Source organism: Eublepharis macularius, chromosome 17 (genome assembly GCF_028583425.1).
Source record: "Eublepharis macularius isolate TG4126 chromosome 17, MPM_Emac_v1.0, whole genome shotgun sequence".
NCBI lineage: Eukaryota > Metazoa > Chordata > Lepidosauria > Squamata > Eublepharidae > Eublepharis > Eublepharis macularius.
In genome coordinates this window covers 12,257,418-12,275,822 of record NC_072806.1, presented here as the reverse complement: position 1 = coordinate 12,275,822, position 18,405 = coordinate 12,257,418, and the positions used below count along the sequence as shown (strand labels likewise).

The window sequence follows — 18,405 nt, the reverse complement described above, 5'->3', positions numbered from 1 at the left end:
ACTTGCCATTCAAGTGTCATTCGTCACTTGTAGCTTGGCCCCAAGGTCATGATAGTTGTCAGGTCATACAAAAAAGTTGTCAGGTTCTACAAAAAAAAAACAACTCTCAGTTGAGTGAAGCATTAAGCCACTTACAAATTCACTCATGCACAAACATGAACATTGCAAGTTAAGCCACTAATTAGTTTCCACTGTAAACAATACATGAGAGTCATTGTCCATAGGATTTCACTGGAATAAATATCTACATCACATTCTCGTAGGAGGCACCGTTCTTCCCCTACTGGAGGTGCAGGGGGGAGGTGTGATTTAAAAGTATTTTGTCATCCCAAGCAAGATACATTTCCCCACCCCCATCCAATGTTCATGGCATATCTTCGGAACCACCTCTCCCTGTATGTTCCCTGGAGACCATTTTGATCAGCGGATAAATGTTTACTGGTGGTCCCTAGCCCAAAAGAAGCCTGCGCTTCAACCAGAGCCAGGGCCTTTTCAGTTCTGGTCCCAGCCTGGTGGAATGCTCTGTTAATGGAGACCTGGGCCCAGCAGGACATATTATCGTTCCGCCGGGCCTGTAAGACAGAGCTGTTCCGCCAGGCATTCGGTGGTTGAAGGGGGCAGTGCCATGTTGGCCTCCCACCTTTGGGATGGGGGGTTCTCCCCACCATTGCACTTTAATGTATTTGGTTAATTTATTTTATTATTGTTTATTGTATGTTGATTTTAGAATTATTGTTTTGTTTTTATTGATTTTAACTGTTGTTCACCACCCAGAGCCCCTGAGGAGGGGCGGTTTTAAATCAAAATAATAAATGGAAAATAACCGTCTTTTTTCTAGGATACAATTTTCTTCTTTTAAACAAAATTACGTTTGATGTACAAGGCATATTAATTCAGGGCCAGGTCTCACAGCTCTGTGACAGAAAGCATCATAACGGGTGCAGTTCCCCTCTTTCACCTTATAAACAAACAATAAAAAATAACAGATTTACAGTAGCACGAAAATTATTATTTGCTGAAATTAGAATTTAAAATCAGCCTTAACAATGCAATCCTAAACAGAGTTATTCCTGTCTAAAACCATTGAAATCAATGGGCATAGACTGGCACAACTCTGCTTAGGATTGTACAGTAAGAGTCTCAACCATCGTTTGAACAGAACCCGCTGTTGGAAAGGGTCCATGTGTTTATCTTACACATTTAAGTTTAAGATAGAAACACCACAGATGCTACCTCTTGCATTTTAACCCCACAGTTTCCCCCCTCTATGTTCCTATGTGTGTATCTACTGACTCAGGTTTCAAGCCAAGCATCTGCCAAAGAAGACTAGCCAAGGAGTTGGTGCTACAATGAACCTGTTAGACTTTAAGAGTTCTCTTTGAATTTTTATAAGAGTCTAATATGGTTTCCCCTCGGGAACTAATGGGTTAATTATAAAGATCTTGCCAGCACTTTGTGGGAGAGGCAACTGTAGAATTTCTGACAAGACACATCTACCAAGCTCCAGCCGTCTACCTCAAAGCCAGCAAAACACAAATGCATAAAACCGGGGGTCATTCGTAGAAAAAGAGCTGGAGGAACTCATTAGCATAACTCATTACCACAATTCATTAGCATATGCTATGTCCCTTGCCATCACCGGAAGTGTGTCATTAGCATAACTGATTTGCATGTGTCACACCTCCTGACATCACCTATCCTGGCTGTTTTGGACCCAATCCTGGCCATTCAGGGGCAAAATTGGGCCCAAAATGGCAAAAAGGGGCTGAAAATGGCCGAAAAGGGGCCCCAAATGGTCAGGACCGGCTGCTGCTGAGTGGGAGAGTGATCCATCACCCGTCAGAGGACTGATCTGGGCTGTTTCAGCCCCAATCCAGGCTGAAATGGGCCCAAAATGGCCGAGAGTCAGGTGGGCGGGGCCACCTGACATGTGACCTCTTTGGGGAACTGCCGGAATGGTGTTCCTGCGCGTTCCCCCTCAAAATGAGCCCTGCATAAAACCAAAGTTTCAATTAAGCAAGTCCTGGCAACGTTTCCTGCATGTAGGCCACAAAAGTTAAGTCATGGTTTATACTTTTGAAGATTATTGAAACGCTCTTCTTAAACGGCAGGATTTAAAAATCCTAGATTAAATCCTGATACTACCTTTTCACTGGCCAGAGATATTACCTTGAAAGAAAAACGATACACAAGTGTTTGTGAATGTTGACATGATCACCTCTGTGTGTGAGACCCAACATGGACTGTTGCCTGTTGTGGCTGTCACAAACCGTGACAAGGAAATCTCTCATAAACCTTTGACAAAGGCTACAATTTGGTCCAGCATTTCAACCCCAGCAGGAAAGGATAAAAAGCTAAAGTCAGTAAAATTCAGCACCCCGTGAAATCCCTGTTCAGCATGGAACCAACTGACTTTCACCCCGCAGTCCTCCAGCCGCTTCTTGTACAACAGGTTGTCGTCTCGAACTACATCGTACTCGCAGGTCACAATGAATGTTTCAGGGAGCTGTTTAATGATATGGTCTTCAGCAAAAATTGAGGAAAAGGTTACTTGTAACAGCTCTGGAACCTGTTTGTACACTTCAGGCTTGTACGGAGCAAGTGGCACTTGTCCATGGCCCTGGCGCTTAAATCTCTCGGGAAGGTTATCAACACTAACTCGCTTTCCATATTTCAGCCTGAAATCATCGGGCACATGAGAACCATTCAGAATGTCATCTTGCAGAGACAGATCCTTCATGAAATACCGCAGAACAACATAAACTGTATTTTCCTGGGACAAGAGTGGCATGGCAGAGTTCTGCACATAAGAAGGTAGGTTGAAGTCCATCGCTTGGACACCGGCATAGATCAGAATTTGAGCCCGTAGCTTGGGAAGATCAGGTCTCTCCGTCAGTTTTTGGGCTACGATGGTTGCAAAATTACCTCCTGCACTGTCCCCGCAGATGACAACTTGGGAAGGATCCACCCCATAGACCTCCGCATTTTGTAGGAAGTGTATAGTGGCTGTAAGGCAGTCTTTGTACTGAGACGGATAAAGATGCTCAGGAGATAAGCCATAGCTAGAAAGCCGTGAAAAATAAGCAGAGCATTAGATTAATAGATTCCTATTTGAATTGTGTGGTTGAACTGATGGATAAGTGTTAACTGGAAATCTGATGAATGCGCAGACAGATGAATAGGTGGATGGGCACACAGACAAAGGGGAGAGAGAAGAATGGAGGTGTAGCAGCTGCACAGTAAAGAGTATGATTGAGGAGACTCAGGTTCATTGAAATCTTTGGTCTACATCAAGTCCCATAGGTGACTTTGGGTCAACTATACTCACTCAACTTAAACCACCTCACAGGTTTGTTGTAAGGATAAAATGGAAAGTATGTATGGCCACTGGAGCTCCAGGGAGAAGATGTGGGACCAAAATCTAGTACGAAAAAATGGGGATGTGTTGGGAGACATCTGAGCAGTGCAGTTTGACTTCCGGTTAACGTACTTGCAGTATTTTCACTTCGAATCTTGAACTGGTTGGAATTCTTAAGTTATGAAACATAACATGTTGTGCAAATGTGGGACATCACAGCATCTGGCTGTGTGGAATAGCGTAGTGGAACCTGAATGTAACCTCTGGCTTTCCCAGGGACAATATTGGCTGATTCCACGCACGTTGGATAATGCACTTTCAATGCACTTTATCAATCGTTTGAGGTGGATTTTTTGTTCCTCACACAAAAAAATCCATTCCAAATGATCTATTTGGAAGTGCATTATCCAACGAGTGCGGAATCATTCATTGTCCGCTGGTCTATGCTCCTTGGTTGGCCTCAGGATGAGTTTTTCTATCGAACAAAAATCTCAAAACTTGGCCTGCCTGTTCTAACTTTTCTGAAGCACAATGGTTATATCTGACTATACGTATGACAGTCGGTTTGAGTTTTCTTTAAAATTACGCAGTTTGTGTGTGCTTGGAAAATCCAGTCTTATTTTTGGTTTGTAGTAGCTGAGAGAAAGGTTAGGCTGAGAGTAGAGATGGGCATGAACCGGAATACGAACCAAAGAAACCCACGAACTGGCCCAGTTTGTGGTTCACGAACCAGCAGTTCGTGGAAGCTCGTTTCCACGAACTTCCTTGAACTGGTCTACTGATTCGTTTGGTTCATTTTAAACAGCAATGTCCCTTTCCCTGCCAATGCAAAGCAGCAGGGAAAGGGGCATTTAAACCCACAGATCAGCAGGGAGATCACCGACAAGCAGCTGATCATTTAAACAGAGGGGCTTGGCTGCCTGGCCAAGAGTTCCCAGCCAGCTAGCCAAGCCCCACCCACAGTTTAAATGGCCATTTCCCCACTGCTGGGAGTGGCCATTTAAACAGCCCCACTGTTTAATTGATCAGCTGCTTGTCGTGGATCTTCCCAACAAGAAATCGATCCAGGGGTTTAAATGCCCTTTCCCCTGCTGCGGCTAAGCAGCCGGAAAGGGGCATTTAAACCCTATGAACCACAAACTGGTTCGTGAACTTGCCCCAGTTCGTGGAAGTTCATGGTTCCTGGTTCGTAAAAACACCATGAACCACAAACCGCACAGTTCGGTTTTTTCGCTGTTCATTCCCAACTCCAGTTGAGAGTATGACTGGCCCAAAGTCACCCAGTGAGCTTCCATGGCAGAATGGGGAGTTGAACCTGGATCTCCATGGTCTGACACTCACTCTACACAACAGTGGCTGGCAGTGGATTTATACCAATTCGGTTGTTGGAAAGATTATTCTTTGAATGGGGAAAACACATAGAGCAGCAGGTATAACGTGGACGGCACATGGAGCAGCAGGTATGCACATGGAGCAGCAGGTATAACGTGGACGGCACATGGAGCAGCAGGTATGCACATGGAGCAGCAGGTATAACGTGGACGGCTTTCACATCTCCTTTCCTTCGGGCAAACAAATCCATCCACAAATCTAGCAAGGAACTGACGCTAAAAAACACTGTGTATGTGAGTGTGTGTTCAACAGTATTTAGCTGAGTTCACTTACCCAACAGATACAACCACTGTATCAGCTGCCGTGGCAATTTTATTGCTAATGTCTTGATATAAATCTAGGGGTGAAAAAAAATGAAGAATTTTGGAACGGGAATCTGGAGAGCACCCCTAACTGCACAAAGATTTTCAAAGAAAAAAATTACAATCTTTTTAAAATGGCTTGTTATTTTCTTAGAATTGTAGGGTCAAGGCCTTCAGCTGTCAAGTGCAAGAAATTAAGCATAAAGAATAGAGGTGGGAACAAACTGGGAATATTCCGAACCACATGGTTCATGGTTCGTCGCTTTTCATGAACCATGAACTTTCACAAACGATCACGAACCAGTTTGTTTGGTTCATGAAAACATTACTTCTGGAACAGCAGAAGGTCTGCAGAAAGCTCGTCACCCCTGTTGCCTAGGAAACTGATCGATCGGTGCCAGGCTGTCTGAGGTGACAAACCAAAAAACGAACCAAACAAACCGGCCTAAAGTTCATGGTGGTTCATCAGAAATGGGCTCTGACAAACCACTGGTTTGTGAACTACAAACCACCTGGTTCATGACAAACTTTGGTTTGTATTTCAGTTTGTGCCCGCCTTTAATAAGCAGGACTGTAAATACTTTTAAAATGTAGCCCAAAAAAGAGTTTAATTTGAGTCCGTGATCAGTAAAGCATTCCACAAAAGGACTGTGTTTGTTAAAATGAAGACCTGGTTTTACTAGGAGTGTGTTTTTCTTTCTTTTTTTAAATTTCTGCTTAATCTCATACAATTAAATTGTATCTCTACTTCCACATAGGAACATCTTTTTATTTTGTTAAATTCTTCATTTGCACTGAAGCTGTCCCAGACAGAAGGCTTACAGTTAGAGTTGCCAATTCAGGTTTGCAAAGTTCCTGGAGATGCAGTGGGTGGAGCCTAGGGAGGGAGGGGTTTGGGGGGAGGGACCTCTGTTGGGTATAATGCCATAAAATCCATCCTCCAAAGCAGCCATTTTCTCCAGGGGAACTGATCCCTGTGTTCTGGAGATCAGTTGTAATTCCAGGAGAGCTCCAACTTGGAGATCCACAACCCCAATTAGAATTCCTTATTCTCTCATACACCTCAAATAATATGTCAAACATGCACTGGACTCAAATCCCATCAATTTCAAATTATGTCCACAGCATGCAACTGTATGAACCTCTTTTGATTTCTTACCAATGCTTCCAATCTGGCCTGCTCCCCCATGAAAGAGCAGCAATCCTTTCCTCCGACCAGGAGAGGGAGCTTTAGGCTGGTAAACTCGGACAGGCACCCCATTGAAAAGCAGGTCTTTTGAAAACAGACGTGGATCCAATTTAAACTTTATGAAACTGATTACGAAACGGATGAAGTCAACCTGCTTGCAGATGCCCAAGAATTCACAAATCTTCCCCTTTTTTCAAAAAACAAAAGAAGATAAATACAGTAAAATTTACTGTACTGTTGCCTTAAAAAAACCCTTCAGATTAAAAAAAACCCTTCAGATTCACTTTCAGTCATTAAGGTTATCCAGTTTTGCTTCTATACTCTTTACCTAATGCATTGTCTAAAATCAATCTTCAATATTTGTTTTTTTAAAAAACATTAATATCTTACAATTCATAACATTTTACTATAGCCCTTCCTGACATAGGGTTGCTGAGTGTCAAGTTTTACCTGGGCCATTTCCACAGACGTTGAATAATGCACTTTCAATGCACTTTCGCAATCTTTTTGAAGTGGATTTTTTGTTCCACACATGGAAAATCCATTTCAAATGTTCACTAAAGAGTATTGAAAGTGGATTTTCCAATGTGTGTGGATGCAGCCCTGGACTGTCTAGGAAAACTTCCCAAAAAAATACTGATCCAGAGGAGTTAGTCTTGTTAGTCTGTTGTTGCAAAATAGTAAAGAGTCCAGTAGCACCTTAAAAACCAACCAATTTTATTGTAGCATCTTGCATCAGACGAAGAGAGCTGCGGTTCTCGAAAGCTGATGCTACAATAACATTTAATATTTTGCAAAAAAAAAATACTGGACATTTAAATGTCTCGTATTTTTGTGCAGTGGGGAGGAGAAGCAGAGGAAGGAAGAAGATGAGCAGCCATGCCAGCTACTGCTGTGCCTGGGCACGCAAGAATTTTGGCGGGTCAGTGGGTAGCTTTGGCTGCTGATAATGTCATTTGCCTGGCTGGTTATCTGAACCTCTGGAAGGAAGGTAGGGCAAGCACAGGCTCTCACCCAAGAGAGCAGGACGGGGGCTCAGGCTCTGCCTCCCTGCCTTTTCCCTTCTCCCCCTTATGCATCCGCTCAGCAGCCCTCTGTTGCAGGAGGGCACAAAAGCGCAGGACCTTTCTGAGAAGAGCTGAGTTTGGGCTCCCCCACATTCCACTTCCACCTCAACCAGCATTACATTCTCCTTCTCAAGGCAGCAGCGCACTTACTCAAATTTCCTAGGCAATCCCCTTTCCTCTTGCAATCATCCTCCTTTCCTTGGAAAGAATGGGACTCTCACCCGATGACCTACCGACTCAGGGCAGTGCCCAGGCAAAAGGTATTATTAAACAAAAGGTGAGAGACATAGAGCGCCAACAAGATTTAGCTCAATCTCCTCATTTTATGGCCCCTAGGGAATCTAGATCTGTTATGGGTATGGCCAGATATCTCACTCATTTGGCTGTCCCGTCTTTATAGAAGAGCTTTCACCCTGGCCCGATGTGAAGTTATCCCCTCAATGGTCATCGAAGGGAAATCTAGGAAGATCCCATATGAGGACAGACGCTGCCATGGTTCCATTGGTGAAATGGAATCATTGATGCATATTTTTTTTGCTGTCCTTTCCATCAAGTCTATAGGGACGAGTTTATTTCCCCACTCTTAGACAGACCAATTGCAGAGGCAAATAAGGCCTGCCTAGAGAAACTCCTAATTGATGAAAATCCTACTATCTCCAGGCAAATAGTCAAATTCTGTCTCCATTTGGTTAAATACCGTAAGAAGAAGTATAGCCATACAGAGTCTGTCCTGCTCTTTTTACGATTTTAACTATTTTAATGTCAATATTTTAAATATTAGAAGCACTTCTGTTCCTAGAGAACTATACACATTTTAATGTGTCCTCTAAGATTTTAAATGCTAAATGTATTTTTCTATGTCCTTCTACACTTTAATGCTGGAATTAATTATTCTATTGACTGTTAAGGATGTATTGCCATTGTAATGGTCTCTGACTGCAAATAAATTCATACATTCATCTATTCATCCTCCTTTTCAAGTTAATGGCCGGAGCAAGCAATGAAGCCTGCCTGGGCTGGATAATTGACAGTGATAGAATAAAGTCACATGTTACTATCCTCCAGCTCTCACTTTCTGCACTATCCTGACACAGGACGGCTTAGGCAGGCTCCCCCAAATCTCAATATGAGAGAACGATTACATTTCGAAACACACATACCCCTTTCCCAAAGGCAGTTTTAGGCTCACTTGATAAAAAAGAGCATTTAAATTCTTGCCCTCTTTCAAGATGGTTGTGTCGCTTGCAATGCCAGCTTCTTGACTATTCCTGGGCTTGAGGGATGCAGAAAAAGTGGAACAGAGGAGATTGGGAGAACCCAAGAGCTGTCCTCATTCCTCCACCCCCAAGCAGTGAATCATGCAGTCTAGGAAAGAGAATTGGAGCTTCAGGAAGGCTGGGAAGGTGTTTAAATGGATAAATGTTCTTGGCCACAAGATATTGAACTGAATGAAGTTGATTGAGAAAAGCTAAATGGGGAGGCAGAAAAGTATGTATGAACTCGGGGTAGGGGAGATTCAAGGCAAGTTTCTTTCTTATTGTAGCAGTGGACTGTGGGTGCAATCCGAAACTAGGCTGAACTCCAAGGGATTTACTTGTGATGTGAATATGCCAGCTTAGGAGGGTTGCCAGGAACTCATACCATACCCACTCACTGATGGGATGATCTTCCGGGCCTCGATAAGAAGACATCACTTCTGGAATCGGCCCATTTGCTGCCCAAATTCACCCCTGTGAAGAGAGGAAGTACTCCTGCACAAAGCACAATGACATCACTTCAGGAAGTGACATCATTGCACCCCACCGGGATCGCGCCCCACTACACCATTGCCCAGGTTGCCTGCTGGTGACAGGTGAACACCAGGCAGTTTGTACTCTCCCTCCAGCAATCAGCTGGCAATGGGGCAAAATGGTGGGAGTTTGCCCACCACCAGCTGGCACCTGGGAACCTTAATTCTTAGGGTTGTGCTCTGTGCGGTTTGTGTGTGAAAATGCTTTGTTTAGGGCTGATTCTGACCATACAGAGACCCCCCCCCCCAGCTTCCAGTTTTCAACCAGAAGTGATGTCATTGGGGCCTCTGGAGTGCGTGTGCAGATGAGAAGCATAAAGTGTGTCCTGTATTGGGGTTGAAACCATCTGGCAACCCTATCCTTATAACATTTCTGGCCGCTTTCCATCCTTGTGCTGCATGGATAATGCTGGCGTCTTCTTGACCCCACTGCCAGGAGTCTCCAGTCCTTTATCAATAGGGTTGTTAACTCCAACCTGGGAAATTCCTAAACATTTGAAGGTGGAACCGTTGGGGGGAACAGAATTTGGGGAGAGATTTCACCTATGGTATACCATACAGTTTGTCCTCTGAAACTACAGTTGAAGTTCTGGGAGATCTCCAGGCTCCTCTTGGAGGTTGAAAATCCTATTTACCAGTGTTGGTTGGCTGGTTCTGGAGAACTTCATGGAGATCAAACTTTGGTCTCCTGCTTCATGTGCCCCCTCCCCCATCATCTCCTCTACTTGGCATTTCTGTAAAGGTTTGGTTTTCCTTTATTCCAATAGGATCTTGACTCTGTCTCTTCACGTGGTCCTTCAGCATTTCCACTTGAAAAGATACTGGTCCCATCTGCTTTCTAACTCTTCCTGGAGACACATGTGACCTGTTGTGGATGGAAATTTTTGACATAAACCTCCCAAAGTCCTCTCAATGTCAGCCTCTCTTTCTGGGATGATAATTGTGCTTCCCCTTCTGGTTTTCTTGCTTCTTCAACAATTCTCCTCTAGTCCTAGATGCTCAAACTCAGATGTGTTCTGGCTCCCCTTCTTATTGAGCTGGGGTTTCTCTGGTGGTAATTTGCGGTGTGGTCGGGTATTTTAGCAGAAACAAAGGCAGGCACGTGTCCAGGTTTTCCTTTCCCATTTTCTTCATGCTTCCCTTAAAAGTCCAAACAGGCTGTCTGAACAAGGATAATATCAGGTGATCTAAATATGTTTGATCCCCTCTGTGTTGCTAGATGTTACTCTTGAGGATTCCATCACTTGACAACACACTGGATTTTATGGAGACTTCTATTGCCCTTTATTTTTCCCAGAAGGCCAGAGGTGCAACCTGATACCAACTCCATCCAGCACCTTCATATCTGTTTAGATCCTCTTGACATTCTGCTCAAGATGCAGACGTGAGCCCCTGAGTCCATCCCCACCCCAGTCTCTCCACCTACCCTCCTTCATTGGATTGATGTGATAGAAGGAGTGAAGAACCCTGGAGAAAGGGAGTAAACTGTCAAATATTGCCCACTGGGACAGTCTGTGGGCTGCTTGGACTTACTTATCCATCTTAGCCAATCCCTGACTTGAGCAATCAACTTAATCTGGTATTTCTCCAAAGAGCATTATTGTGTTTGGAAGATCATATCATGAGTCCTGCTCTCTGTTGCAGTCTTATAGGGGCAGGACTCAGATTTACAACATCAATGAAGGAGGAAAAAGAAATGAAATGCCCATCTTGGTAGAGTTGACCTTTCATCTCACTCAGAGTTGACTTTTCATCTTTCTCAGTTGCCAGGAAAAGGGTGACGCCGTTTCCCGCCCCCAGAGCTGGCAACCCTAAGTAGTTTCTCCATCTCCTGTTCTCGGCCAAGTTTTTAAAAATTTATTACCAGAATAATGCAGTGTCAGATGACAATCTGGGAGAGCCCAGTTTAAATCTCTGCTCCGCTGTGGAAACTGGGTGGTTTTATTTTATTTTTTATTTTACTTCCTTTATACCCCAACATTTTTCCTCGATGGGGATCCAAAGTGGTTTTCATCTTTCCCCTCTCCTCCATTTGTTGTTGCTATGATTTTTTACATGAAATAGATAATAATAATTTAATGATTTGTGGATTGATTGACTAAGGAATTTGGATGTTAGAAAAAAGAGAGCTTTTAATCATTACTTAGAGTAAGCATACATTTGAAAATGATAGCAACATTTGTTGTGGAGAAAAAGTGAAGCCTTTTAAGTTTATATAGTTTGTTCTTGCTTTTTATGTTGTTTCTGTGTATTATTTGTATGTTTTGTTATTCCTGTATGTTGGTTAGTTGTTTTTTGTTTGTATTATTAGTTTTTGTGTAATTGCAGATTTTTAGGTTTTGTTCTTTTGCAATATAAAACTCTCAATAAAAAAAAAATACATGATCACCAAAACACCTTGCCTTTGACTGGTAATTTGCTTAATGAGGCTCAAGATGTAAATCAAAGATAAGATGAATCATGTTCAAAGAAACACTCTAAGACATTGGATTAAATACCTAATCAAAAGGTCATTCTTCCTCCACCCAAGTTTCCCAAACTGCAGCTGTTGTGATTATCTGGTATTAATGGATCTCGGTCAGTAGGAAACCTCTGCCACGCAAATCTCCATGTGTGGTGCTGTCACCTTGTTCTTAGTTCCTTTATATCCCTCTCTTCTTTAGAGATGGGCACAAACTGAAATACGAACCAAAATTAAGCATAAACCAGGCTGGTTCATGGTTTGCAAACCACGGTTCGTCAGATCCCATTTCTGACAAACCACCATGAACTTTTAGGCTGGTTCGTTTGGTTCATTTATTGGTTTGTCACTGCAGACAGCCTGGTTCCAATCAACCAGTTTCCTGATTGGGATGTGGACTTCCCACAGACCTTCTGCTGACCCAGACGTGAACTTCTGCTGGCCCGGAAGTGACCTTCTCCTGACCCAGACGTGACGATTTTCTGACCTAGATGCGATGTTTTCATGAACCAAATGAACCAGTTCGCGAACCAGGCGCAGGTTCATGAAAGTTTGTGGTTCGTGGTTTGTGAAATTTGACGAACCAGGAACCACATGGTTCAGTTTTTTTCCGGTTCGTGCCCCATCTCTACACTTCTTCCACCCTCCATCTCAAGGTGGCACAGTTAGGGTGCTCCCATGCCATTATTGACCAAACCAAGAGCTGCTTAGGTTCAGTAACATCACACCCTAGGCTGAATGTTAATCCTTTCAGATTGATGGGTAACTTACCTGATAGTCTCAAGTAAAGCGACAGGATGAGCTGAGAAATAGGACAAGCCATCTTAAAATGGCATTCCCATTGGTTGAAATTTCAACATTTCTACTGATAGTTTTGGCCAATTAAAGCAGGGTCAAAGCACTTCTCGCTCCTGTGAGGGACCTCCTGGGTAGAGTAATATAGCTGTTCAGTTAGACCAGGAATCCCCAACCTTTTTGAGCCCGTGGGGACCTTTAAATTCTGACACGACAGTGGCTGCAACCACAAAATGGCTGCTGTATGAGGCAGAGCCACAAAGACAGAGGATGCCTAACTGCAGGGAAGAAGAAGGATACTGGGAAAGAGTGAGAGAGAATAAAACCGTGGTGGCAACTGCCATTGAAACAGCCAATCAGATCTCCAGTGACCAGTCAAAAGTTCTACTGAGCAAATGCCCCACCTGGTCCCATCCACTTTCTAAAAACGTTTGGTGGGCACCATAAAAAAGTTGGACGCCATGTTGGAATCCCCTGATTTAGACAAGTATATTCTGCTTTGGTGATAGTGCTCTCAAGGCAATTTGAATTTTATATTTATTTACCCCTTCCTCTAAGGAAGCGTTCATCCTTCTCTCTTTCTTCACATTATCTTCACAGCAACAGCCCTATGAGGTGGATTAGGCAGAGGGAGAGCGTGTGATTGGTCCAGAATCACCTGGCAAACTTCACGGCAGAGAGGGGATTCGAATTGGATCTTCTAAACTCAGCAGCTTAACCACTACACCACACTGCCTCTCTGTATCTGACATTATACTAATATTTTGTTCGGTGAATGTCCTAGCTGTTGATTAAAATTTTACTGGGGGGGTGGGATTTTCTTTTAATCCAGTCATAATAGTGAGATTCCCAGTAGAGGATAAAAGGAGTTCATTTTTCACTCACTCATTCCTATAAGAACAGAAGAAAAATTGTGCCAGATAAGATCAAAGTTCCTTCTAGCCCTGCATCCTGTTTCCCACAAACGCACCCAAAAAGGCATGGAGATCAAAGCTTTCTTCCCCTTGCATCTATCTCACATTTGTCTTCTATTTGGAAAGCTCACAGCTACACTCTGTATTTAATCTATATAAACTCCCATTGGGGAGAAAAGCAAGATATAAATAACGAAAGAAATTAGGACCTTGGGACCAATTGAGTGACCTTGGGTCAGTTACATCTCTTTCAGAGCTCTCTCAGCCCCACCTACTTCGTGGGGTGATTGTTGTGAGGATAAGAATAACACATTTAGTAAACCACTTTGAGTGGGTGTTAAGTTGTCCTGAATGCCAGTGTATAAATTATTGTTATTAATATTTCTCTCTCTCTCTCTTGCTCCACATCGAACTCTGATACGTGAGTGAAGAGGCAATTCCACTCCTACATTCCAGCACCACATCTGATCGGAATGCTAGCCTCAATGGCTGCAATTTTTTTTCATAGTACATAATGGTTTACTCATAGGCTGTAAAAGAGGACAACTATTGAGATATGTGTACCCTACTTTTCTCCTAGAGTCTCAAAGTTGCTGGCAACATTGTTCTCCAGTCCCCATTATATCTTCACAGCAACAATCCTGTGAGGTAGGTTAAGGTTAGAGTGTGTGATTAGCCCAAGTTTGCCCAGTAAGCTCCCGTGGCTGAACATAGGCTCAAACTTGGTTCTCCCAGATCCTATCCTAAAGCTTTAATCTCTACAGCACACTGGCTTGGTCATGGGGCGTATCTTTAGAGTGATCACCAACCATATATGCCTTTCTTCAAGCAATGCCTTTTCAATAACACATCTAGGGTTGACAGGTCTCCCTACCCTCCCGGCAGGAGTGGGGGAGAGGGAAACCCAGCACTCACCTTCTCTATCTCCTCACATGCATGCAAAGCATATGCACACTCCCAGCACAGTGTGATGACATCACTTCCATGAATGATGTCATCACTCATGCTCCAGGAGTGCTCCCATTTGGGGCCCAAATCGGCCCAGTGTGAAGGGCTGGAGCACTTCTGGGATTTGAGTGATGTCATTGCACTGCACCAAGACAGCACTACCTGGGAGGCCTGCTCCCCTGCCTTTTCCCTCTGCCAGAAAGGTGAGTGGTGGCAGGGGGGATTCTGGGAGAGGGATTACAAAGAACAAGCTGATAAGAAATGCTCCCCACCCTTGGGTCTTAAAACCAGGAGATACAGTCTACATGTCGACAAAAAACTTAAAAGGGCCACAGCCAAGTAAAAAACTGGGTTGGAAGTACTTGGGGCCTCTCAAACTGACCTGTTTGATTAATGATGTAACTGTTGAACTTGAATTACCTAAAAATCTAAGACATGTGCACCCTGTTTTCCATTTTAGCCATCTCAAGAAGGACCCTGGACCTGACAAGTGGCACCTAGAACTGGCGTCCCCACCTCCTATCATGGTGGAGGGGCAATCACACCAGGAAGTCGAACAAATCCTGTAGTTAGGATACTTAGGGTGACACCACGTGCCTCACACTACTCCTTTTAAGCTAGTGTTGAAGCATCTAAACAATTATGGGATACTTTTCTTGTCACTCATTTTCAGAGAAAGTTGTACAGACAGTCATCTTTCTTAGTAATCAGGGTGTCTATTCCATATATTCCAGTCTTCAGATTCCTGCATGGTTTGGAAACATCTTTCTGGGGCATTTATCCTTTAGAGGGAATGATTTTTTTATTGTTTATTTTCATTTTTAAAAAATAATCATATTGTCCTAAATTATACGTTTCCAAGATTTCTGCCTTCTGGCAATCAATACATACCTGGTGGTGGAGAGTGCCTTCAAGGCAGAGTTGACTTATGGCGACCCCCAGTGAGGTTTTCATGGCAAGAGACTATCAGAGGTGGTTTGCCATTGTCTCCCTCTGCAACCCTAATCGTTGGAGGTCTCCCATCCAATTACTAACCAACGCAGACCCTGCTTAGCTTCAGAGATCTGGCTCACCTGGGCTATCCAAGTCAGGGCACATACATATATAAATACTGTCAAGCCTCAACTGACTTATGGTGACCCTAGCAAGGGGTTTTCATGTGAGAAGAAGAGATGGTTTGCCATTGCTTTCCTTGGCAGTCTTCCTTGGTGGTCGCCTATCCTAGTACCAACCTGGCTTAGCTTCCAAGATCTGATGAGATCAGGCTATACCATGCCACCTTTCCTCCTTCTGGCTACAATAGAACTACTTTAACTATTCTATTCCCCACCCTCATTTTGAGGAAGAAAGATAGACTGCAATTCTAAAGCACTTTCCTGACAATAAGCCTATTGACTAAAATATGACTTACTTCTGAGTAGACCTGCTTAAGATCACCCCAGCACCCCTTCCCAATATCTCATTTTCATACTTTCTTAATGACTGGTACATGTGTACCAATCTGAGATGTCTTTGTGTTGTGTCATGCCAACATCATTTGAGGTGTCTTCCTGTTGTGACTTCCTGACACCATGGGAAGGTACATTTTTATTTACTGGCTTGCCAACACGTTGAAAGAATCCATTTTCTGACTTTTCTAGTTATCTAGTTTAATTCGAGCAGTGGTGCTGGAAGAAAGGACCATTTCCTCTGATCAAAATTGTTCTGCACAGTCCCTGTATATTTTTTCCCCTCCTGCAGGGCAATAACTAACCAAGAGAGGAGCTGTTTTGATTAGGAAAAGGAGCAAAGTTTGAACATCCCTTCCAAAAATATCACTGCTCCAATCAAACTAATAGCCTTACACGCCTGCATTTCATTTAAAAAAAAAAACCTTTGGCGATCCAGCCAAAAACCACACTTAGGTTGCTTCTCTGAGAGTCATCTCACCCTATCTTACCCCTCAGGGTTGTAGTAAGGGTAAAAAGACAGAGGAGAGACCCATGTATGACTTAGATAAAGCTGTACTAAATAAATAAACTCTTATGTATACATCCATTTCTGATGAAATAAAAAGGATTGAATGCAGGTGGGACCTTCAGGAACAGAACTGAGGGTTTCAGGCTGTTGTGGGCAAGAAAAGCCACAAAAGCTGTACTCTGGGAACAAATGTCCTTCAGTCCAAGGAAACATTATGATCTAATTGTGACCTCAATGAAAGGAATAGAATCTGCCACCATTTGTTCAATGAAGGGGTTTTCCACGTGGCTTTTTTCTGTCAGTTCTGGGCCCCTTTCTGTTCTGATTTATCCTCGGATTTCTGCATGTATATTTTTACCTTCATTTTTTGCTTCAGGTTTTTTGATATTTCCTCGGGTTTTTTACAGTTCTTTTCAGACCACTTTTACCCCAATCTTTTCTGGAAGCTGATTTTGAATCGATTTTTCCCCCTTGTGAGTAATGTGATTCTCGAAAGTTTATGCTACAATAAAGTTGGTTAGTCTTAAAGGTGCTACTGGACTCTTTTTTGATTTTGCTACTACAGACTAACACAGCTAACTCCTCTGCATCTTTTGGGTTTGTTTGTCCCACCCATTCTCACCCACCTCCAACCCACTTTTCAATGACTAGACTTCTTCATCGTTGAGCCACTTCCTTCCCCTGGTTTTTTCTTTATATTTAATCGCTATTTTCATAGCATTATATTTATCTACTATGGTAACAAATACATGCAGCAGATTCTCTGAATTCTCAGCTTTAATTTCTTTTTAAAAGTAGCTTTGTAGCCCTTCTCATTGCAGAAATATGCCTTTTTCCTGTTCTCTGCAAGGGAAGGAACTACAGACATATTTTTTTTTAAATGATAATCTACTGCAACTATTGCTACAACAGTAGGTTAATATAATGCTAGGAAAATCATGAATTCTTTTTTAAAAAATGTGAAAATCCTATGGGCACACGGGAGGTGCCAGCAAAACCAAAATGTTCTAGGTCAGCTCTGGTGAGACTCTCTGGTTTAGACCCTGGGCAGGGGGGAGCTTAGGTATGTGTCTGCTCCCCTTTTAGGATTTCCCATGTGTTCACTTTTGATTTTTAAAAATACAGCCCTTATATCGATATAGCATTACAAGCACACACAAAAAATAAAAAGGAAGGTGCTGTGATGTCACTGTTGATGCCAACAAGGACAACAACAACATCTTCACTTGAAAATCCTGATTATTTACAGCACGTGCAGAACACCACTGTAAGAATTCAAAGCAAGGACAGACGTGCAGAAGAACCATACCCAAACCAATTCCATTGCTTGGGGGCTGACTGCTAAGAAAATCAGCAATAAGTCAAGTGTGCGGGGAAAAAAACAAAGGCTCAAAATGCTTGAATATTTATGTATGTGTGGGGTTTTTTTTCCAAACTCCATCCTCCCACCACACGCCCCTCAGTTTTCCTACAGAACCACACCCTTGGCTTTCAGACGATGGTAGACTCACCACAATGAATGTCATAATAAAGAGCCAGAAGATTATTCGAAGCTTTAGCGGATGATCAAACTCAGGGGGAATCCTGGTCCGGGAGACATCATAATAAATTGCTGCCAAAAACGACAATAGCAGAATAGTTATCGGGACTCCTCCAGCCACAAGCAAGAGGGCATAAAGAGGTTCCATTTTACCCTCCTGAAGAGACTCAGGCACAGACTAGATATAAAGAAAGGCCTTGCAAGTTCCAAGTGTCTCCACGGAGCTATCTGCTTAGCTTCTGCGACCTACTCAGCTTGCAAGGTGAGTTGTGAAGTAACAGCCCGGCTGTCACACGCAATTATACAGGTACTTGTGCATTAGGAAAACAGCGTAAGCTAAATTGATCCAAACAGTTGTGCAACTTCTGTGACCGGTTCTGATAGAGATTCCTCTCGTGCACCGGATGACCTAGTCACTAATTAAGGGACCATGGAGGGTTACCCCTGGAATTCACTGGGGAACCTAAGTTACTTCCTGAAATTCATGATGGGGAATCCTTTCCTTCTAGGGCACAGGCCTTGTTTTAGATACAGGCATATTCTTGGTCATATTCATCAGCTGAAAAGCCAAATCCTTCCTTTCCCAAAGAACATGATAGAAATGAAAAGAGTCAACAAAGGAACTAGAACATTGGAAACAATATTTCCTTCCTTCCCTTCTCTTCTCTTCCTTCCCCCAAGAGAGCGCAAG

At 43.1% G+C, this 18,405-nt stretch overlaps 1 protein-coding gene across 1 annotated transcript; it reads right to left on the bottom strand.

Annotated features, from left to right (window-relative positions):
* On the bottom strand, positions 1–17,944 carry LOC129344741 (arylacetamide deacetylase-like 4). Its single transcript, XM_055001600.1, has 4 exons — positions 17,686–17,944; positions 6,212–6,428; positions 5,024–5,087; positions 1–3,062 (listed from the first exon to the last, which is right to left on the bottom strand). Exons 1-4 carry the CDS (start codon positions 17,860–17,862, stop codon positions 2,288–2,290), a joined length of 1,233 nt encoding a protein of 410 aa, XP_054857575.1. The 5' UTR covers positions 17,863–17,944; the 3' UTR covers positions 1–2,287.
* Positions 17,945–18,405: the final 461 nt, after the last annotated feature.

Excerpts from the sequence above, each read along its gene's own strand:
- LOC129344741 (XM_055001600.1), bottom strand. The coding sequence starts at position 17,862 with ATGGAACCTCTTTATGCCCTCTTGCTTGTGGCTGGAGGAGTCCCGATA. Across the intron at positions 5,088-6,211 it reads AGGCCAGATTGGAAGCATTG|ATTTATATCAAGACATTAGC; the intron begins GTAAGAAATCAA and ends TTTCACCCCTAG. Across the intron at positions 3,063-5,023 it reads ACAGTGGTTGTATCTGTTGG|CTATGGCTTATCTCCTGAGC; the intron begins GTAAGTGAACTC and ends ACGGCTTTCTAG.